This window comes from Scyliorhinus canicula, chromosome 16 (assembly GCF_902713615.1).
Source record: "Scyliorhinus canicula chromosome 16, sScyCan1.1, whole genome shotgun sequence".
In the NCBI taxonomy this organism is placed as follows: domain Eukaryota; kingdom Metazoa; phylum Chordata; class Chondrichthyes; order Carcharhiniformes; family Scyliorhinidae; genus Scyliorhinus; species Scyliorhinus canicula.
In genome coordinates, this window is record NC_052161.1 from 128764849 (window position 1) to 128788797 (window position 23949).

Genomic DNA, 23949 nt, shown 5'->3' on the forward strand with positions numbered 1-23949 from the left:
TTTTGCTCCTCCAGTGTAACAAATAGTTCAGTCGTCCTGAGCGGCAGGCGGCGTTGTTTTGCTCCTCCAGTGCAGCAAATAGTTCAGTCATCCTGAGCGGCAGGCGGCGCTGTTTTGCTCCTCCAGTGTAGCAAATAGTTCAGTCATCCTGAGCGGCAGGCGGCGCTGTTTTGCTCCTCCAGTGTAGCAAATAGTTCAGTCGTCCTGAGCGGCAGGCGGCGCTGTTTTGCTCCTCCAGTGTAGCGGGTAGATCAGTCCTCCTGAACGGCGGGCGGCGCTGTTTTGCTCCTCCAGTGTAGCGGGTGGATGAGTCCTCCTGTGCTACAGGTGGTGCTGTTTTGTTCCTCCAGTGGAGCAGATGGATGAGTCCTCCGGAGCGGCAGGCGGCGCTGTTTTATTCCTCCAGTGGAGCAGGTGGATGAGTCCTCCGGAGCGGCAGGCGGCGCTGTTTTGTTCCTCCAGTGGAGCAGGTGGATGAGTCCTCCGGAGCGGCAGGCGGCGCTGTTTTGTTCCTCCAGTGGAGCAGGTGGATGAGTCCTCCGGAGCGGCAGGCGGCGCTGTTTTGTTCCTCCAGTGGAGCAGGTGGATGAGTCCTCCGGAGCGGCAGGCGGCGCTGTTTTGTTCCTCCAGTGGAGCAGGTGGATGAGTCCTCCGGAGCGGCAGGCGGCGCTGCGCCCATTGCTCCCCATGGAAGCTGCGAGGAGCTGTTTAGTTTCCTGTAGATGGATTCCACATCCGGGAGCGGAGTGAGGGGATTGATGTGCTTTTAGAGATCGGCAATGCGCGCATTCGGGTGAGAAAGTGACGGCCGGCACTAGAATCACCCGGGGCCTTCACTGCTTTGCTGTCCATTTGTCCACGGCGGGGCCCGGCCCAAAATTGGAAGCGGGACTGGGGCTGAGCACTCGGCGACTGGGGCTGAGCACTCGGCGATTGGAGCTATTCCGGGGCAGGACCAGAGCTGGGAAAATAAATAAATGCACTGCAGAGAGAAAGAGAAAAGAGGCAGGAAGGGGAGAGAGAAAAATAAAGTAGCCGGACGGAGAGGAGCAAGCAGCAGCAGAGAGGAGACAAGGTAGAGAAAACAAACCAATATCAGGCGAGAAGGGACGGACTGGAAAGAGGGAGAGGAAAACGCTGAAAGGCGTGGGAGAGACATCAGGGAAGGAGGGAGAGAGAAATACAGGGGATAAGAGGAAAAGAGAGGAAGGAAAGGGGTAAACACAGTGGAAATTATTGCGAAAACTGCTGAGCAACAAAAGGAGAGCAAGCCGATTTCGAAGAGGGAATATTATAGAAACCGTGCAGAAAGAGAGGGGAAAGAGACTTCAGGATAAAGAGGAATATCACAGAAACTGGGCAGGGGGAATAGTAAGGAGAGATATTGTAGGATCTGCAAACAAATAAAGAAGGGAAGAGAGAACCGAATAGAGAAATTGCAGGGAGAAAGGAAACTTCAGGAAGGAGAACAGACACATGGTGAAAACAAGATATTTTACCAATTTTGAAAAAAGGTACTAAGAGCTCGGAGAGATACTGGAGAAGTGAAATGTAAAGGATATTACTGGAACTGCAGAGGTGAAGCAGATGGCAAAGAGGATATATAGATTAAAGCAAGGCAATACAAGTGAGAGAAAATAGAGGGGAAAGACACTGTCAGAATGCAATAGGAGTATGGAAGGAATTTAAAATAAAACATCCAATGAAATACAGAAATCCAAACGAGAAGAGTATAAACATGTGGAGAGAAGGAGTGTAACATATCAGGAAGAAGAAAATTTAAATTGAAAATACTTAAATGCACAGAAATCCAGGGGGAATAAGTAACAGTCTGAAATCATAGGGGGTAAAAAAAGGACTCATGACACTGAGCAAGTAGGACAAAGCAAGTCAGGAGACAAATTGAAAGGGAGGAGTGAACATAGTTGGAATAAAGGGGAAGGTTAGGAAGACTGTACTCATTACATTCACAGCTCAGAGGCAGATTGTCACTGGGATCCTTAGAGAACAGGGCCACAGTGAAATTTGTAAAGAACCTGAAATTAGAAGAGGGAAAATACTACTTCCAGCATGGGGAGGAAGAAAAAGTCTCTGCATGATTACGCTGCTGAATTCTGCGACCTGTCAGTGAAGAGACACATTGTCGAACAAAAGGAAGGAGGGGAGAGAGATTTGGTGGAGATTTTATACTGTAAATCCTGTGAAATCCCGATGAGCGCTCGGCGGGACCGCATATTAGAACACTTGGCATCAGCCAGGCACTACCGCAACAAACGATTGGAGAAGCATACCTCAGCCAGGCTTCACGCAACCACGTTACTCATGTAAGTGAAACAAAGTGTTTCGAGAAATTGTGTGGAGAGTCACTGCTTTACAATAGTAACCTATCCCTCTGTCATACACATGCACCTCTGCAATGCAACAAAGTGTGATGGTACAGCCAGGGTGGTTTGAAATGTGTGCCCTGTTAAACTAATAATTATTTAAAAATCTGCAAGTGGATTCTCCAGTGCCTCAATCAACAGGCCATGGCATAGAGAACAGGGCAAGGTCCTAGTTTGATCGCTGTGTTCATTTCACTGATTTCAGCTGAGTGGTGGTAGGAGTGCTACAATCTGCCTTGAGCTGATCGTCAAGCCGTGACCCCCTCTGCAAGAGTAGGTGTCTAGTGGAGGACAGGATTGGTAGACAGCTGTGATACTCCATATGGTCTAATAGTTTGCTGATGTTCACTTTTTCGTCTCTCTTAGAGTGACCAGTTTTGGGGTGGGCCCTTTAACCCTGTCACCCTTTCCCTGCAACAATGAAGTTAAAATAGATGAGGTTTGGACTGTGGCTGTGGAAGTGTTGGTATAGAAACAAAGACTTCAGGTAGCAAACCTGCTGCTGTTTTGATGCAGTCTAAGGAATATTCCAGAAGCTCAGCAAGATGCAAATAATTAAAATTTCAAGGGTGCATATTTTGTTTTGGTGACACATTGCTCTTAAAAATGGCCTATTGGGTTAGTAGCAGTATTGTGTTAAATAAAGTCTTGGGTTTGATTCTTCATCTGAACTGAGTGGGCCAGTGTCAGCTGAGAAAAGCTTTTCAATTGGCTTCTTTGCCTCTAGGTGAGAGAGACAAAATGAACTAGGAGGGGAGATTCTTGATCCTGATCACAATTTGGTAATAAACTGATAAGTGTACATTTGGTAGGTATTGTATCAGACTGCTTTGATCCTCCCTGTGGTTAAATACCCAGCACACAATCAGCATCTAACCTCACGTAATTAATTGCGAATTATGAATTGGGTGAAGGACAGCAAAATAAGGGAAGTGAAGGAACCCACATTTCTACCATCCACACAAAGATGGGAAATCCCACAACATCATTTGAAAAGAGAACTAAAAAGCCCCCAAAATTTTTTAAATTCTGAATTGTCTGAAATCACCCCACCCCTACAGTCCACGTTTTCAGTTTTAAAAAACGCACACAGCCTACCACAGACAGGAGGTTCTCTCTCTCTTTCTCTCTCTCCCTCACACACACACACAACAGTCTCATTCGACCTGATAGGGAGAGTATGAACTGTTTTGCTTTCTACTTGGCCCTGTTTCAGGTGCAAGAACAGCTTTCTTGTCCACATTGTATATACTAGGCATTCTTAGACAAGCACTATACACAGATTCTATTCCTCTTGTGTAGAGTCACGAACATCATGGATAAGTCCTTTTCTGTGTTGCTGTGCATGACGGGATACATTGCTAGGGACATGGGACTCATTTTCTTGCTTCTGGTTCCTTCCCCTTCCAAATATCTCTCTTGTTGACCAGCTGTTGGGAATAGAACATAGAACATTGCAGCGCAGTACAGGCCCTTCGGCCCACGATGTTGCACCGTCCTGTGAAACCCTTCTAAAGTCCCTCTACACTATTCCCTTATCGTCCATATGCCTATCCCATGACCATTTGAATGCCCTTAGTGTTGGCGAGTCCACTACTGTTGCAGGCAGGGCATTCCACTCCCTTACTACTCTCTGAGCAAAGAACCTACCTCTGACATCTGTCCTATATCTATCTCCCCTCAATTTAAAGCTATGTCCCCTTGTGCTGAACATCACCATCCGAGGAAAAAGGCTCTCGATGTTCACCCTATCTAATCCTCTGATCATCTTGTATGCCTCAATTAAGTCCCCTCTTAACCTTCTTCTCTCTAACGAAAACAGCCTCAAGTCCTTCAGCCTTTCCTCATATGATCTTCCCTCCATACCAGGCAACATTCTTGTAAATCTCCTCTGTACCCTTTCCAATGCTTCCACATCCTTCCTATAATGTGGCGACCAGAACTGCACACAATACTCCAAATGCGGCCGCACCAGAGTTTTGTACAACTGCAACATGACCTCATGGCTCCGAAACTCAATTCCTCTACCAATAAAAGCTAACACACCGTATGCCTTCTTAACAACCCTCTCAACCTGGGTGGCAACTTTCAGGGATCTATGGACATGGACACCGAGATCTCTCTGCTCGTCCACACTACCAAGAATCTTACCATTAGCCCAGGACTCTGCCTTCCTGTTATTCCTTCCAAAATGAATCACCTCACACTTTTCTGCATTAAACTCCATTTGCCACCTGTCAGCCCAGCTCTGCAGCTTATCTATGTCCCTCTGTAACTTGTAACATCCTTCTGCACTGTCCACAACTCCACCGACTTTAGTGTCATCTGCAAATTTACTCACCCATCCTTCTACGCCCTCCTCCAGGTCATTTATAAAAATGACAAACAGCAACGGCCCCAAAACAGATCCTTGTGGCACACCACTAGTAACTGGACACCAGTCAGAGCATTTCCCATCAACCACCACTCTTTGTCTTCTATCAGCTAGCCAATTTCTGATCCAAACTGCTAAATCACCCTGAATCCCATGCCTCTGTATTTTCTGCAATAGCCTACCGTGGGGAACCTTATCAAACACTTTACTGAAATCCATATACACCACATCAACTGCTTTACCCTCATCCACCTGTTTGGTCACCTTCTCAAAGAACTCAATGAGGTTTGTGAGGCACGACCTACCCTTCACAAAACCATGTTGACTATCTCTAATCAAATTATTCCTTTCCAGATGATTATACATCCTATCTCTTATAAACCTTTCCAAGACTTTTCCCACAACAGAAGTAAGGCTCACTGGTCTATAGTTACCGGGGTTATCTCTACTCCCCTTCTTGTACAAGGGAACAACATTTGCTATCCTCCAGTCCTCTGGCACTATTCCTGTAGACAAAGATGACTTAAAGATCAAAGCCAAAGGCTCAGCAATCTCCTCCCTAGCTTCCCAGAGAATCCTAGGATAAATCCCATCCGGCCCAGGGGACTTATCTATTTTCACACTTTCCAGAATCGCTAACACCTCCTCCTTATGAACCTCAATCCCTTCTAGTCTAGTAGCCTGTAACTCAGTATTCTTCTCGACAACTTTGTCTTTTTCCTGTGTGAATACTGACGAAAAATACTCATTTAGCACCTCTCCTATCTCCTCGGACTCTACGCACAACTTCCCACTACTGTCCTTGACTGGCCCTACTCTTACCTTAGTCATTCTTTTATTCCTGACATTCCTATAGAAAGCTTTAGGGTTATCCTTGATCCTACCTGCCAAAGACTTCCCATGTCCTCGCTTGGCTCTTCTTAGCTCTCTCTTTAGAGCCTTCCTAGCTAACTTGTAACTCTCAAGTGACCCAACTGAACCATCACGTCTCATCTTCACATAAGCCTCCTTCTTCCTCTTGACAAGTGATTCAACTGCTTTAGTAACCCATGGTTCCCTCACTCGACCACTTCCTCCCTGCCTAACAGGTACATACTTATCAAGGACATGCAGTAGCTGTTCCTTGAACATGCTCCACATTTCCATTGTGTCCATCCCCTGCAGTTTTCCTCTCCAGGCGATGCATCCCAAGTCTTGCCTCATCGAATCATAATTGCCTTTCCCCCAGCAATAACTCTTGCCCTGCGGTTTATACCTATCCCTTTCCATCGCTAAAGTAAACGTAATCGAATTGTGGTCACTATCACAAAATGCTCACCTACCTCCAAATGTAACACCTGTCCTGGTTCATTACCCAGTACCAAATCCAATACGGCCTCGCCTCTTGTTGGCCTATCTACATACTGCATCAGGAAACCCTCCTGCACACATTGGACAAAAACGGATCCATCTAAAGTACTCGAACTATAGTGTTTCCAGTCAATATTTGGAAAGTTAAAGTCCCCCATAACAACTACCCTGTTATTTTCGCTCCTATCCAGAATCATCTTTGCAATCCTTTCCTCTACATCTCTGGAACTTTTCGGGGGCCTATAGAAAATGTCAAACCTATAGAATGGTCATGAACAACCCACATTTTACAAGGGTAAATATTTAGGCCGTGTGGGGCATGTTACCCTGTACTGTACCGATAGAAGATAGACTTATAGACAATGATACAGCTACTTTTCCAATGTCGGCATACCCCAAGTGCTTTACAGCCAATTCAGCATTTTTGTGATGTAGGAAACATGGCAGCCACTTTGTACATAGCAAGCTCCCACAATCATCAATGTGATAATGACCAAATATTCTGTTTGTAACAATGATTGAGGAATAAATATTGGCCCAGGACGCTGGGGAAAACTCCACTTCTCATCTTTGATTGGTGACCTGGGATCATTTGTTTCCACCTGAGAGGGCAGACCAGACCAGGCCTTGGTTTAGTACCACATCAAATAGGACAGCATTCCCTCAGTTCTGCACTGGAGTGTGTCAGCCTAGCTTATGTGGGACGTGATCAAGAATGACCGAGTGGGTGAAATAAGTTCAAAGCCTGGAAATCAAGCATAGCCCATTGGATCACTGGAGCCGAATGTTGTCCTTCCAGCTCCCCTTCAATTGCAGCTACTTTGGGTAGAACTTTGAAGTCCGAAGATCGGATAGCCTAAAGCGTAAAAGCACCATCTGGTGCGCTGCAGAGCTGCATAAGCCAAACGCTGCTGCCCTTGGTTTGTGCTAAGTTAGCTGATCTTGGGCATCGAAGGCTTAGGGGACATGAATGGGAAGTAAAGCAGTAATGGTTCCTGTTCAAATCAGTCTCCAGTGGCTCCTTCTCAAAAGCAGGGGGGTAAACCCCTGAGAAAAGGATTGAGCCAAGATGTGATGCTGTCCATAGTTGAGTAACTTGTTAATCACTTGTGGCGGGGAAGAAGATTTGCTTTATTTAATCTCGTAGAAACATTTCAAAGTATTTCATGCAGTGAACTTGATTTGAAATGTAGACAGACAAGGCAGTGTTGCATGCAGCAAAATTTCTCAAACAAGATTGATCAAAACTGGTTAATCGTTTTTTTTCTAGCACTGATTTGAAGGGAAAATGTTGAACCGAAAGAGCATTTACACTTCTTCCAGTAGTTTGTTATTTAATGTCCATGTGAAGCACCCAGCAGGTCATCAGTTGACATCTCGTCCACAAGACGGCACTTTTGACAAGTCAGTACTGGCATCAAGTGTCAGCCCTAAGTTCTGGGTTCAAGTATTGAAATTTCCATTGATAGATATGTGGATATTCTTTTTGTGTACTGAGTTGGTTAAACAAAAACAAATGTGTTCCATATTCATTCCTCGTTGCATATGGTGCAAGAATAGCTTTGACGAACGTGTGTAGTGACCAAACTGATGGTCCTTTGAAGATTGAGGCCATCAATCAAAGGCTGACTCAGGTCACAAACTAAAAGCAAGATTGTATCTGTTTTCCTGTGCAAAATCTGCAACAAAGTTTAATACTAGCCAATCATCAACGATAATATCATTTAAAACGAGCAAAATACTGCGGATGTGTTCAGCGCCATTAACGTAATAAAATATCTCAGTTTGCTTCATCATAGTGGTTGGCAAGTGGCAACATCCACAACAATACACAATTTTACAAAAAACAACGGTTAATGGAACCTATTAATAGTGTTGTCGGTGAACTGTGTACATATTTATAGAGTTTTCACTTAGTTTGATTGTATCTTTGGAAAGTACCTGTTGTTCAATTTCTTTGAATTTTGGCATGCTTACTGATTTTCTATGCATTTGCCTGGGTTGTTTGGAGCCCAGGTTTCCCCCTGCCCGTTTTCTTAAACAGCAAAAACACGAAATGAAACACATTTTTAACCAGGCAGTATAAAAACTGAAGTTAATGCTCCTTGGATCTAAGTCAAGGTGGCACATGAGGAAAGATATCCATAGAAGCTGACGCCAGCGGAAGGACAATTGGAAGAAAACACCCACTTTTCACTTTGTGAATCTCCTGGTGGTCACAAGAACCCATCTTATGTAGTCGAGTATTGACATTGAATGCAGTCAGTTCCAGTACATATGAGATGTGATGACTGATCACAAATACAAGAGTGAAGCTGTTCCCGGAGTCCTGCAAAACAGGTTCTGGGGCTGCACTGATAAGATCTGCGTACATTGCTTTTCCCCGTTCCATACTTATTTATGCCGACTTTATTTAAGGCAACAATCAATTTGTGAGCATTCGGTTTCCTTTGATTACATTAATTGATTCATTTTGGCATTGGTCTGGTTTTGAGGTGTACAAAGTGTTCCTTTCAGTGTCTTCAATTGTTCAGTTGACTCTGGTTTCAGGGTTGAACTCACACAGCGGTGCCTTTTGATATTGGGATCAGTAGCAGTTGGAATCATAGGAATAGGACGCGACCATTTGGTTTCCTGAGCCAGCTCTGTTATTCAATTAAATCATGGTTGACCTGCAACCACAGCACCATTTTTCCCTGCCTTAGCTCCACATTCTTTGCTAACCACACCTAATGAACATCCGTCAGAAGCATTTTGTCCATGGCATGGGGTTCAAATGATGCCATTGGCCTGTTGAGTTTCACCCCCGTATTTGATGTAAATCTTGTGAGCAGGTAATGGACTTAATGCAGAAGAAGCGTGTGTACACACCTGAAGGCCAGATGTTGTGTTTTAATGTAGCTAAAGCTTTGGACAAAGTGAAGGACGACATTTCATTGCTCCTGCGTGAGACCCGTATGCTGCATTCATTCCCCAGAAGGACAGGCGGGTCATTGTGAAGTGCAGAGGAACTATACATTAGAATTAAAATTCTTACAGTGCAGAAGGAGGCCATTCAGCCCATTAAATCTACACCAACCCTCTGAAAGAACCATCACTTAGCACTGTGGGAGGAAATCGGAGCACCCGGAGGAAACCCACAGGGAAAAAGTTCAAACTCCACTCAGTCGAGGCTGAAATGGAACCCGGCTCCCTGGCGCTGTGCTAACCACCGTTCCACCTTGACGCCCTATTTTAGAACGTTATCTCGCAGGAAAGGTGGAGTTCAGCCCTGGAGAGAACGTCCATTTTGGTAGTACAGAACCTGAGTATTGCTGAAAAATTAGACATGTTACTCATCTGGGGAAAAACCTGACCCAACTCCATCTCCCACTTTTTACCTCATCCAATGGAGCATGCTCTATGGACACAATCTGACCATAAATATCCAATATCCTTCCGTCCCCTAGCTAATCCGCCGAAAGGACCCGATCCATCAAAGAGGTGCCGGGGGAAGGAAGGAATTTTCTTGCACAAAACGTTATGCACCTGATAATACCTAGCAGACTAGTTCTCAGAAGCTGGAATTCAGCCACTCCTCAGATCCAGCAAACATTGCTTCTATAAACATGCCCCCAAACCTCTCCAACCCCCCGTCCCAATGCTCAAAACGACAGTCTAAAATAGCTGGAACGAAGCAATGGTTTCCACAGATTGGGGCTAACAACGGATTGGCACCCAGCTTGAAATGTTGCCTCAACAGTCTCCATATTCGCTGATTGGCCACCGGCAGACTCGAAGTCCACTTTGCAGGGAAAAGTGGAGGCAGACCCATAACCAAGGCACTGTCTTGTACCTCTACAGCCTCTCCTCTCTATCCGTACCCATATGGACCTAATCCCCGCACCTTTTCAATGTTCGCCGCCCAATAATAAAACAGCAGATTGAGCAACGCTCGGCCGCCCACATACCTTACCCTCCGCAAAAACACCCTACAAACCCATGGGGTCTTGCCTGCCCAAATAAAAGAAGATATTTTATTAACTTTCACAAAGAAAGATTTGGAAGGAAAACTGGGAGACACTGAAACAAAATAGAAACCGTAGAAGGATATGCATCTTTATCAATTGGACCCTAACGTCTAGAAGCAGGTTTTCCCACTTCTTCAAGTCAGACTCGCCCCATTTAGCACACTGGCAAAATTTAGTTTATGGAGTGAGGCCCAATCATGGGCCATCCGGATTCCCAGATAACTAAAGCTGGAGCTGGCCAGGCGAAAAGGCAACGTCCCCAGATTGGCACCCCTGCCTGGGAAATTCACTGGAAAGTATTTGTTTTTGCCGACACTCAATTTATATCCCATGAAGGAGTGAACACTCCTAAGCTGCTTCATCATCTCTACACTGGAGAGAAGATCCATGACATACAGCAGTAAGTCATCCGTGTACATCCTATGCTTCCCCATCCCCATTCCCCTCCACCTAATAAATGGCTTCAATGCTATGGTCAAAGGCTCAATTGCCAAGGCAAACAGTAGCAGAGACAATGGACAAACCTGCCTCGTACTTCTCATCAGCTCAAGGCATTCGTATGAATGTTCACGGAGGGGGTTCCATATAAAAGCTGAATCCAAGATATAAATCTAGGACCAAAACCCAACCTTCCAAGGATCTTGAATCGGTTCCTCCGCTCCACCCTCTCAAACGTCTTTTCAGCATCCGATGAAATAATTACCTCTTGGCTCAGGGACTGGAGAAGGGGACGGAATAACAAGAGCCTCCTAACCTTAAAAATGCCAGTCTGTTCCTCCGATATAACCCCCGGTGACCCGCAAATTTCTTATAAAATTTGATTGGGAATCCTTCTGGGTCTGGAGCCTTACCCAACTGCATCCAACCCATGCATTTCATGACCTCCACTGTGCTCAGTGGGGACTCCCACTCCTCCCTTCTTCCTCGTTCTACAACTGGGATAGACAAGCCATCGAAAAACTCCGTCCTAGATAACCCCTACTCCAGAGGCTCCGACTGAGAAAAAGCTATGATGAGAAGCCTTGAAAGATTCAATGACCTTACCTGGGTTGGAGACCAACCTGCCACTCAAGTCTTTCACCTGCATTATTTCCAGAGAGGCCGCTTGCCGCCTCAGCTGGTGCAGTAACAGGCGACTGGCCTTCTCCGCATGCTCATGAAAAGCATCACAGCTGGCACACTGCCCTGCCCGTCGAAAGCAGCCCAGATTCCAACTGCAATTTCTTCCTGCTTGCCAACAACTCTGGCGCGGAGCAAGTGAGTTTTGGCGATCCACCTCGAGGAAGGCATTCACCAACCTCTGCCTCTCCAACCTTTTACTTTTATCCTTAAGTGCCCTATAAGAGATTATCTCTAAACCCCCCCCCCAATGACCTCCTGAACTAGACTTAGTTTGATCCAGTTCAAGGTGGTGCAGAGGGCTCATCTGACCAAGGCGAGGATGTGTTTTCCCACAGGGATAGACGACAAGTGTGAGCGGTGTTCGGGGAGGCCAGCTAACCATACCCATATGTTCTGGCCATGTTCTAAATTATTATGTTTTTGGATCATCTTCTTTAACACCCATGTCAGAGATTCTTAATGGCAAACTGGAGCCGTGTCCGTTGGTGGCTATTTTCAGGGTATTGGACTCGCTGGTACTGCAGACAGAGGTGAAGGAGGATGTCCTCACCTTTGTCTCGTTGATAGCCCGGAGGAGGGTTCTGCTTGGGTTGAGGTCTCCCACTCTGCCCAGTGCCTCGGCTTGGTTGGGTGATCTTGCGTCGTTCCTACTTTTGGAGAAGGCCAAGTACAACATTAGGGGGTCGGTCAAACGGTTCCAGCTAGGATGGCAGCCATTTATTTCCTTTTTTAAAGGGTGGATCACTGTCAGTTGTTAAGGGGATTTTGTTTTAATGCTGGGGGCTACAGTTGGATGTGTTTCCAGTGATCTGTTTTATTCCAACAAGAGTGGGAGTTAGGAAGTGGAAAAGTCTTGGAGATTATAGGATGTGAGGGGAAAACAGTGATTCATTCAACTTGAATCAAACAATAAAAGTCCATTCCTCAGAGGTCATTGGCATGAATTATCAATTTTTGGATACCGAAAATGTGCGAGAGGATGTGCATTGCATACACATTTTGCAAGGTTGGGCTAGAGGGATAAGATATGATAGATCAGGGGTTAGATGCTGGTAGAGAAATGGATCATGGTGAACGAGAAAGAGCAATTTTATCTAGAGGCCAATTGTTCAAATTAACACAGATGATGTACCATTCATGAGAATTGACTAACTGGATGCATGCAACAGGCAGAGAAATCTAGTGGAAAATACAAAAATTGGTTTAATGTCCAGGATGATGGACCAGGAATGTGGACTGTGTTCCCGTAAAATGGTGTGCTTGGATGGAAAATAAGAAAGCGGAGCTCCAGTTCCAATAATGGGTTCGGCAATGAGTCCAGGTTGAGGAAATATTCACGGATGGTGGAAAGAGGCTCAGATTGGATGTATAAGGGATCAAACAGTAGTTCTGCAGTGTCTTCAGGCAAGTAATGGTCACAGTCTGACTAGACACAGTGGAATGGAGAATGCAGCACCACCCCGACAAAATAATAGAAGCAGAAGTCCTCATAACCAAAACCTTTTTGAAGCTGCCAACAAATTAGAAAATAAAGTCATACTGGAGACTAAACAGAAAGAATTGGAAAGGTGGAGAATATTTGGTGTATATCAGAGGATCCGATATCTCATTGATTTCCTACTGGATGGAACTTGAGGCTAAAGCTAGGTTCGTGGCTGAGGTTTTGAACAATCCTTCGGAGACAGAGGCCAGAATGGACTCACCCACAGGGAGAAACGTAATTTAAAAGAATAATTGGCCGTTTTAGCAACGTTTTCTTAAAATGTAAGTCGATAGTTGTGAAGTCTAGTTAGACAATTGAATTTGCTGTGCACACAGAGAAGGCTGGATGCAAGTTTTAATATCTTAGAACTAAATACTGAAATGAAACATCCAAAGCTTAAAGACATTTTATGGGCAAAGAAAACATTAACAAAATTGAACATGGAGTAATGTGTGCTGAAATTTCCAAATTTGGGTGACCCCAGGAATAGAAAATTGATTATCTTTAGTAATGGCTCATGCAAACCTTTATGATGGGTTTTCAAGCCAGTTTTCCAATTGTTGTTATGGGAGAAAGTGGAAAATGATGCGCTTAGCTTGGCAAGCCAAGAAAATAAGGAGAATAGTAAAAAGTACTCTGGCTGCTGAAACTCCTGCATTTGTTGAAACAGTTGACATGGTATTCTTTTTATCAAAGATATTGGGGAAATTCTCTATCCAGGAAATGCTGAAGAAACATACTGTTGATGTTTAATGTGAGGCTATCCCAAAACCCAGAAGGGTAACTTTGAACACCAGTTCTTTGTGGTGTATATTTTCAATTTAGTATACTGGAAGAAAATATATGCAAACCAGGGAGGAATTTTGTGATCAATTAATAACGAGTATTTTTTTTTTAATTTAAAAGAAAAACACATGACAAGAAGGACTACAACATACTTCAACAGTACAGTTAACTACAATGATGGCTATGCACACAGTGTTACATGAGGTTACCCATTTGTTCCCAACTACCTATGTTTCCTGAACTTTGTGGTGCCCCCAAGCAACATCCAGTGTTATATAACTGAGCTAAATCCAGCGGATAGTTTTGGATTTTAACTGGCTGTCGATTGGATCCTCGACTTCCTGACCCATAGATCACAATCAGTAAGAATAAACAACAACACCTCCTCCAGGATAGTCCTCAATACCTGGGCCCCGCAAGGCTGCGTACTTAGCTCCCTATTAGACACCCTGTACACACACGACTGTGGCAAAATTTGGCTCCAACCCCATCTACAATTTGCTGGCGACATGACCGTAGTGGGTCGGATCGCGAACAACGATGTGTCCGAATACAGGAGGGAGATAGTGAACCTAGTGGAGTGGTATAACAACAAGAATACCTCCCTCACTGTCAGCAAAACTAAAGAGCTGGCCATTGACTTCAGGAAGCAAAGCACTGTGCACACCCCTGTCAGCATCAATGTGGCCGAGGTTGAGATGATTGACAGCTTCAAATTCCTCGGTGTGCACATCACCAACAATCTATCCTGGTCCACCCATGTTGATGCTTTGACCAAGAAAGCACAACAGCGCCAATACTTCCTCAGGAAACTAAGGACATTTGGCATGTCCACATGACACTTACCAACTTTTGCAGGTGCACCATGGAAAACATCCTATGTGACTGCATCACAGCCTGGTATGGCAACTGCTCGACCCAAGACTGGAAGAAACTAAAGAGAGTCGTGAACACTGCCCAGTCCATCACATGAACCTGCCTCCCATCCATTGACTCAATCTACATCTCCCGCTGCTTTGGGAAAGTGGGCAGCATAATCAAAGACCCCTCCCACCCGGCTTACTCACTCCTCCAACTTCTTCCATCGGGCAGGAGATACAAAAGTCTGCGAACACGCACCAACAGATTTAAAAACAGCTTCTTCCCTGCTATTACCAGACTCCTAAACAGCCCACTTATGGACTGATTTGATCTCTTCACACATCTCCACCCGATGCCTATGTCGATATGTTTACATTGTGTATTTTATGTTTGCCCTATTATGTCTTTTCTTTCATGTACAAAATGATCGGTTTGAGATGCACGCAGAACAATAGGTTCTCTATCTCCCTCCTGTAGTCTGACTCTTCATTGTTCAAGATCCAATCCACTACGGTCATGTCAGCAAAACTAAAGAGCTGGTCATTGACTCTACCTTAGTACATGTGACAATAAACCAATCCAATCGAATTTAATAATAACTTGTTTTCAAGGGAGACTGTTTTCTGCAGCTGGGTGTGGCTCTGCTGGTAGCAACTGTCCAACCTTCTCCAGTTGTGCTATGGATATGTCATTCTTTCCCTTCGATGTTACCCAACATGTGGATCCGGTTTTTAGCAGATGTGTACCAATTCCCAATCCACTTTTCCCCCTATTAGGTAATCGATTGTTTTTCTCACTGGAATGCTAATTCGCATATCAAAACATCCTTTCAGACAGCAGCCCTTATTAATTCCCTTTTTTAAAATTTTTATCCTAATTTAATTTTTTAATCCTAATTTTTGCCAATTCATAGCAATACCCATTGAATGTTATACAGACTGCCGTTCCCTATGCAAAATGTGTGAATGAGAAAGATTAAGAATTGATACTGAGTTTGATACAAATGTTGGAAGAAAAAGAAGTCTTCAAACTTAAGCAACCAATTGTCTGACCTGTTTTACTGAAAGGAACACTTTCAGTGAAAAGTTATTGGTAGTCTTAGAAGGACACCTCTTGATGTAAATCTTGGAAGTCTAAGATTTTTTCGTAAGGGAATCGGTTAATATTGCACATGCTGTGACAATTAAGTCCATGTTCCAGTGATTAACGCAACTGATACTAATTGGGGATAAGTTAGCGCATGTAAATAAGAATCCGTTTCCACCCATGTGGGGAATGATCTGGAAGGAAAAAGTGGTCTGCACTTGGGTTTCTTCATAAAACTCAGTATACCATTTGTTGAAGACAAACTGGCTCCAGCTTCTTCCTTTCCCAGACGAGCATCATGTTCAGCCGATTAACACTAAATAGCTTGTCCATTATTCTGAGACCGTGTCTGCTGGTTTTGGACACCCGAGCAGGAGAAACATTTTTGCATCAAACCTTTCTAGCACTAAGAATTTTATAAGTTTCAATTAGATCACCACTTTTTTAAATTTTTCCAATTAAGGAGCAATTTAGCATGGCCAATCCACCTACCCTGTACATCTTTGGGTTGTGGGGGTGAGATCCACACAGACAAGGGGAGAATGTGCAAACTCCACACGGACAGGGGGCTGGGATCAAACCCAGGTCTCCGGCACCGTGAGGTAGCACTGCTAACCACTGCACCACCCTGCTGCCCCTTGATCACCTCTCTTCTAAATTTGAGTGAATGCAGGCCCAATCTCCTCAATCTCTCCTCATAGCACAATCCCACTATCCCAAGAATCCGTCTGGTGCACCTTCGCTGCATTCCCTCTCTGGAAAGTGTTTCCTTCCTTGGGTAAGGAGACCAAAACTCCATAATACTCTAGATGCGGTCTAACCAATGTTCCATACAATTGAAGCAAGACATCTTTGCTCCTGTGTTCAGATCCTCTTGTGATAAAGGCCAATATGCCATTTGCCTTCCTGATTGCTTTCTGCACCTGCATGTTAGCTTTCAGTGTCTTTCAGAGAACAAGACAAGTCTTTCTTTCGACATCATCACTTCCCAATCTCTCATCATCTTAATACTCTGTACCTATTCAATCTGCCATATTCTTGTCCACTCACTAAACCTGTCCAAATCCTCTTTAAGCCTCAATGCATCATCCTCACAACACATTCTACCAGTTTTGTGTCATCCACAAATTGGAAGTATTACATTTGGCCCTCACACCTAAATAGGTGCTTTATTTATAGAGTGAGGTATAGGACATATGACCACTTTTTTAATAGCGCAAGACCCTTTTGGGCCTTTTGGAGATAAAGATAGTCGTCCTGCATTGTCTGTGGCTCTGGGCGTTGAAGGCATAGACATCATTTACTCTTTTTTGTCAGTGTGCATAAATACCAATAATACCACATTTCTGCCACGAACACACATTCATTGGTTTACCGTAATTATTGTCTGTCGTTCACGGCGCTGGGGACCCGGGTTCAATCCCGGCCCCGGGTGACTGTCCGTGTGAAGTTTGCATATTCTCCCCGTGTCTGGTTGGTCTCACCCCCACAACCCAAAGATGTGCAGGGTAGGTGGATTGACCACGTTAAATTGCTCCTTAATTAGAATTCGGTACTTTAAATTTATAAATGTAAAAAATTATTGTTTGTCGTATAGCACTTCTGGTTTGCACCTCATAATTCCATTTCAGCTGGGCGGCATGGTGGCACAATGGTTAGCACTGCTGCCTCACAGTGTCCGGTTACCGGGGTTCAATTCAGGCCTTGGGTGACGGTCTGTGTGGAGTTTGCACGTTCTCCCTGTGGGTTTCCTCCGGGTGCTCCAGTTTCCTTCCACAGTCCAAAGATGTGCCGGTTAGGTGGATTGTCATGCTAAATTGCCCCTTAGTGTCCAGGGATGTGGAGGTTAGGTTATTTGGCTATTGGCATAGGGCGGAGAAGTGGGCTTGGGTGGAGTGTTATTTCAGAGGGTTGGTGCAGACTCGATGGGCTGAATGCCCTCCTGCACTGTCGGGATTCTATCACTTGTTTTTTGCACTCATTTCTCCGCTCCAGAACCCTGGTAAGAGTGTACGGTCTGACGGTCATGAGCAGTGCCAGAGGACATCCCCCAATTAACAGAATCTTGCATTTAAAAAAGTATCTCCCCAGGGAGGGGAGACAAATGTTTTAAAAAGTGCATAAATGAAACCTACGGTCCACTACAGTTACTTGTGATTTTAAAAAAAAAAATCTTGTAAAATTACTGGGCTGGTTGGAAGAGCAAGCAGGATGTGATGCTTGGACACTGGGATAACTGTCGATCATTAACTGTGCAGGGCCATGAAGTTCTTGATCAATGCATTTTGAAGTGAGATGGCACAACTAGAAGTAGCGGTTGTAGGTATAAATACCTATTAGCTCAGCTTGAGAGGAAATCAAATTATAACATTCTCTGGAGTTATCTTTATTGACTTCAAGGTCAAATTGGAGTTCTTGATTGTCCTTTTATCGGGAAATGAATTACATCAGAGTTATAACAGAGAGACAGTCCCTTTGGCCCAACAGGTCCATGCAAGTGTTTATGTTCCACACAAACCTTCCCATCATACTTCTCTCACCCTATCATTAAATCCTTTTTTTTTCATGTACCAGTTATCTAACTTTACCTTCGATGGATGCTATAAAACCAGCCACACTAATTTTCCACCTCCTTTATTTCTATGAAGAAAAACCTTGATCCACAAATTACAATATAACATTTACAACTTAATACATTTAATTATGTTTGCTTCTGTTTATTTTTATGGAGATTCTCTTTCTGTTTCCACTGTTTCTCTTTGCACCTTAAATTTCCAGAGGGCTCACAACTAGAAAAGTACTTTACAGAGTAGTAAGAAATGGCGGAACAGTGGTTCGTATTGCTGCCTCACAACGCCAGGCCCCGGGTTCTTTTCCAGCCTTGGGTGACTCTGGCAATTTCACAATTCTCCCCGTGTCTGCGTGGGTTTCTTCCGGCTGATCTGGTTTCCTCCCACAGTCCAATGATGTGCAGGTTAGGCGGGTTGTCCATGATAAATTGCTCCTTGGTGTACAAAGATGTGCTGGTTAGAGGGATAGGGTGGGGCAGTGGACCTAGTTAGAGTGCTTCAGAGGGTCGGTGCAGACTCGAAGGTCCGAATGGCATCCTGCATTGTGGGAATTCTATGGTTCTAAAGGTGGACAAGGAGTGGGAAAGTTAGGGAAGTTGATAATACTGGCAGCGGAAGTGGGATTGAACGTACCTGTTTATCAGTACTTTTTCTTTTGTTGCTTTCCTTTTGTAGTTTATTTCCTGAACAGCTCTATAATAATAATAATCTTCATTATTACAAGTAGGATTACATTAACACTGCAATGAAGTTACTGTGAAAAGTCCCCAGTCGCCACATTCCGGCGGCGCCTGTTCGGGTACACAGAGGGAGAATTTAGAAAGTCCAAATTACCTAACTGCATGTCTTTTGGGACTTGTGAGAGGAAACCGGAACACCCGGAGGAAACCCTCACAGACACAGGAAGGTGCAGACTCTGCAAAAACAGTGACCCATGCCAGGAATCAAACCTGGGACCCTGGGGCTGTGAAACCACTGTGCTAACCACTGTGCTACCGTGCCGCCCATCTCAGGCTGCCTCTTTCGTTTCTTTAGCCAATGTATTAGCAGTTTTTGAAAGACTATTTGAGATTCTAACAAAATGTAGGGAGTCTTCACTTTTCACAGTTCTGCTGTTTTGTCTATTCTTTCATCCTTTTTATATATCTTTGTGACCCCGCCATCATCTGGGTTGGAAGGAATGTGTTATTGTTCTACCGTTGCTGCTTTTTGGGTTCTGGTATGAACATAGAACATAGAACAGTACAGCACAGAACAGGCCCTTCGGCCCTCGATGTTGTGCCAAGCAATGATCACCCTACTCAAACCCACGTATCCACCCTATACCCGTAACCCAACAACCCCCCCTTAACCTTACTTTTAAGGACACTACGGGCAATTTAGCATGGCCAATCCACCTAACCCGCACATCTTTGGACCCGCACATCTCTGGTATGAGAGTAACATTATCCTTACAACAACGGTTCACACTTTAAAAAAAAAAGTTTTTGTTTAGAGTACCCAATTCATTTTTTCTAATTAAGGGGCAATTTAGCGTGGCCAATCCACCTAGCCTGCACATATTTTGGGTTGTGAGAGCGAAACCCACGCAAACACGGGGAGAATGTGCAAACTCCACACGGACAGTGAGCCAGAGCTGGGATTGAAGCTGGGACCTCAGCACCGTGTCGGTTCACATTTATATAGCACATTTAATGTCATAAAACATTTCAAGGTGCGTTATCAGGCAGAATTTGACATAAGATAAATTAGGACAGGTGATCAAAAGCTTCATGATAGTTAGTTTTAAGGAACTCCTTGAAGAAAGAGAGCAAGAGAAATTTGGAGAAGTTTAGGGAGGAAATTTCAGAGCTTGGTGTCTAGTCTAATCTTCTCTGTATCGTTCCAATCTTAGTATTTGTGTTGCCAAAGCGAGAACTGAGCTTGGTGTTTAGAACATACAGTGCAAAAGGCCATTCGGCCCATCAAGTCTGCACCAAACCACTTAAACCCTCACTTCTACCCTATCCCCGTAACCCAATAACCCCACCCCATTTCCGAGCTTGGTGTCCAGGAGGCTGAAATCGGGGTTGTCTGTGGTGGAACAATGAAGATTGGAATGCATAAGGGGCTTGAGGAAACAGATGAATTGTCATTGGCCCATGCAATATTTGATAAGAAAAAGTTGGTCTGAATGCTCTCCATAGCTTGGAAGCATCTATTGGAGGCAATTTGTAAAATATGTTGAGAGTGCAGTAGGAAATCAGATTGCTTCAAAAACATCTAGTGTAATGCGCACGCTCACTGTGCACCCACCTTACTTCCCATTGCCACGATTTGTGATCACACTTTGTGCCAACATTACGGTTCTAAAATTACAATTCAAAATTGTTATGCCAACATTTCCTGTTCTTCACAAGGTTGTTGCAGGCCAGTATGTGGCTTTGTGGAACAGGTTTCTTGCGTCTTCCTCGCAATCTTGTAATCTGGTGTATGTTTTGAGTTACAATTCATTTTGATCAACTGGGCAATTTACTAGTGTCATTTGTACTGTACAACTTCAAAAATGGCCTTCTCACTAGTAAAGAAGAAAATCTTGCATATCAGTGTTCCTGAGGACAACGTTACAAAAAAATGAGGAGAAAGAATTCATGTTGTGTTTCACTATGTCTCTTAGAAACATTGCAATGTTGTTTCTACAAGCGATCTAAAATTGTGAACTTCCCAAACTGTGATTTTTGTTTTTGTTTTCCTTTCTCAATAATTATAGTATTAAGGAGACACTTTCAAAGTTAAAGGTAATCAGCAAGACTTTAAAATTGAACATAGAATTGGCTGTGATTTAAATATTAGTGACTTCAAGGGTCCAACTCCATGTGCTGAAATAGAATTTGAACATCAAATTGATTTTGCTCCCTAGTTTTCTCCCTGCATTCCCATAGTCTTGATGTCATGAAAGGCGCTGACACTGTATAACTACAGTCTTTTTATTTGCCTTGGTACAGCTCCACTGGGTTAATGGACAGACAGTAGTGTCTATCTGGTGCCTCACTTTAACTTGTTTCACACATGACCCTGAATATTGAGTGTTTAAAAGCTTTCCAATCTGGTGGGGAGAGGAGAACATCTCACACTGATGCTCAATTCTTGTCTGTCCTGTCGCCCAAATGTGTCTGCTTCCAGTAAGGGTCATTGAATGGTGATCAGGGCTTTAACACTTTTTTCCTCTCTCTCCCAACCTTCCTCTGTAGGTTAATATTGAAGCCAAGTACAGCTCCATGCTTCCAAACAGCTGACTTTGGCTAATTCAACCCTGGATTAGTTGTGGTTATTATGACTACTGTGCATTTATTAATTCAACTATTGTGACCAGGGAAAACTAATTGATATCTAAGTTTCTGCTTTTATTTTTGTTCAGTTGTCTAATGTTTTGTTGCTATATTATCTTTCCTAGGTCTCCTCCTGTGGACTTTACTGCTGGTATGTCTGTGCTCGATCAATCTGTTCTACCACAGTCTTCGTCTTTTGTATTCCAACCTAACCCATGTCCCACCAGCTTCAGCAACAATGTTCCATCTCCAGTGTCTCCGCATCAGAACATGATCTCATTCGGAACCAGTGGGTCCAACACCACTACCAGCACAGTGACTATCCGCCATGACATGGCTACCTCAAACTCCCCCTCAGGCTCGTCACTTTTGTTCAATGGCTTTCAAGTCCTCGGTCATTCACACTCTTCAAGATCCAGTGGCCAAAGGCACATTGTTCCTGAAGTTTCCAATAATGTTGCTTCCAACCCAACAATCGGACAATATGGAAATGCTGATTTAATGGGCAGCCGCATCGGACTGGCACTGTTTGGCGTTTGCAGTGGAAACAGAGCTTTGTTTAAAAGCATTGAAGAGGAGAGTGGCTGCAGCTTGCTGTACATTGTGGAGGACTGCATCCAGGATTTGGAATGTTCTTTCAGCACGGACGTTCTTGCAAGCACCAGGGTGTTACGGGGGCAGGACGCTGACATTGTGCTCAATGACCAACGGTATGGTTATGAACTGCGTGTTAATTACACACAGACTTGCACATTTTGGAGCAGTGTGTTCCTTTTATAGAGACAACAGAATAGTTGGGATAGTTTCGATGCGCCAATGGGTTTGCTTGTTGGCGTAGGAAGTTGAGGAGGACTCTCCTAGAGTCACTGAAATTAACCACATGTTATTTGTTCTCCTTTGGCTTACTTGGCTTGGCATTCCAGCAGTGCAGGAGGGAGATGCATGAGTTTGCATCATTAATGGACAGTATGAGCATGTTTGGCCTTGAAGATCTTTTCTCACCTTTTGTATGCTTGTATAATGCTTTTAGTTTTTTTAAATAAACCTCTCTTGAAGTGGACACTCCTGCTAGGCCACTGATTCTGCCAGATCAGGGATATCAACTAAAGGAATTAATTTTTTTTTTACCTGAAATCAATATTCATGTCCCCTAATGGCAGTTTGCTGGATAGGAGCAAAGAGGAGTCGAATCTCAGGCTGTTTGCCCTTTGCTAACTATTACCATACCTAGTTTGTAGACCACAAAGCTCTTTATAGTTCCCATCCCCATGGATCTGGTTGAAAATGGTTCATTGAGCTTGGATTGGACTAACCAGCTGCTCACCCTTAGTTGAGTGGAAACAGATTCCGCATTTGGCTACTGACTTTAAACCACCTTCACAACAGAAAGTTCCATTTGTTCCTTATTTTATTCTATGATATCATTGGAACCTTTGTGTTTTCTGCTTCCCCACCTTCAACGAGATGCAATGCTTGAACTATACAAGGTACTTTGATGAGCAACATCAGCGTTGTGTTTAACTTCAGCTTCGGTACCCTAAGTTTAGTGTAATGGGCGAGGTGCAGGCGGTTACTCCATGACAAGATGAGTGGATGCCATGTTAGCTGGCATCTGTCCCTAATGGCACCTGACCATTTTGGCCATTCATTTATGGAGTGTTGTTCCTTTAAACATTGTGGATCAGTGAGCATTGCCAATAAAAAGCTTGCACAGAATATCTGTTATGGAAATCAAACCATGAATTCTCAATGGACAGCGGGTCTGTGAGAGCTTAGATTAATTCTAATGATTGATCCAGGTGGAGAAGCTTTCTTTGTTTTATTTTAGATTTTCCACATTTTCAGTTATTTCTCTTTTTATCTTGTACAAGGATGACCATTTTCTACTGGCTGTTTTGGACAATAGGTAATATGACAGAGGATAGACTGGAGGTGAACAGAAACTGTGTGTGTAGGATCAATTTGTTTATCAGTCCTTGTGATTAATGCAACCGGCACACATTGGTTCAACTGATTTTTTTCCTTCAGTGCTCTTTTTTTTCAAATTAGAATTAAAACATTTTAGTTGTATTCTTAAAAATGAATTGAGATCTTAGATAGATTTCAAGTTGATCTACACAGACACCTAATTGTTTCCTGTGCTGTTGTTTGTGCAGTGTCTCAGGAATTATTATTTGCTCGCTGGCAGAAGAAGGCTCGGAAATAGTCCTGGATGCTTTACGCGCAGGTATGGTGTGCGTTTTGGGTAAATGCAGATGGGAATTGGAGGGATTAGGAAGGATAATGTTGAGGAGGTAACTCTTGTCTGTTTGCTATAAAGGTTAAGTGGGTGTACATTGTGTGCTGTGATCCTGAGTCAACCAGATAGTCCTCAGTTTGATTCCAAACATGTGCTACATTAGTTGCTTTCAGCTTTGGAAAATACCGGTAAGGTCTATGACCAGCCTCAGCATCCCTGGAGCAGGAGGGGAGTTGGAGAGGAGGGCGGGGGAGTGATCAGTCAGCAATGCTATTCGTGAATGCAAGTGGTTTCTGCTGGAAAATACATTTGTTTGGACATTTGGTAAGGGTAAGGATTCGCTATGGTGTCCTATGTTTTCAAATAGTTTTGTGAG

General features: G+C 43.9%; 1 protein-coding gene across 1 annotated transcript in view; it reads left to right on the top strand.

The window, feature by feature from the left end:
- Positions 1-912: 912 nt before the first annotated feature.
- The window catches only part of LOC119979415, a 34200-nt gene continuing 11163 nt past the window's right edge, over positions 913-23949 (top strand). Inside the window, exons 1-3 of the mRNA XM_038821612.1 lie at positions 913-2324; positions 21460-22044; positions 23491-23561. Coding sequence (XP_038677540.1) covers positions 2071-2324; positions 21460-22044; positions 23491-23561 — 910 coding nt within the window. The 5' untranslated portion in view covers positions 913-2070. The remainder of the gene's footprint in view (positions 2325-21459; positions 22045-23490; positions 23562-23949) is intronic.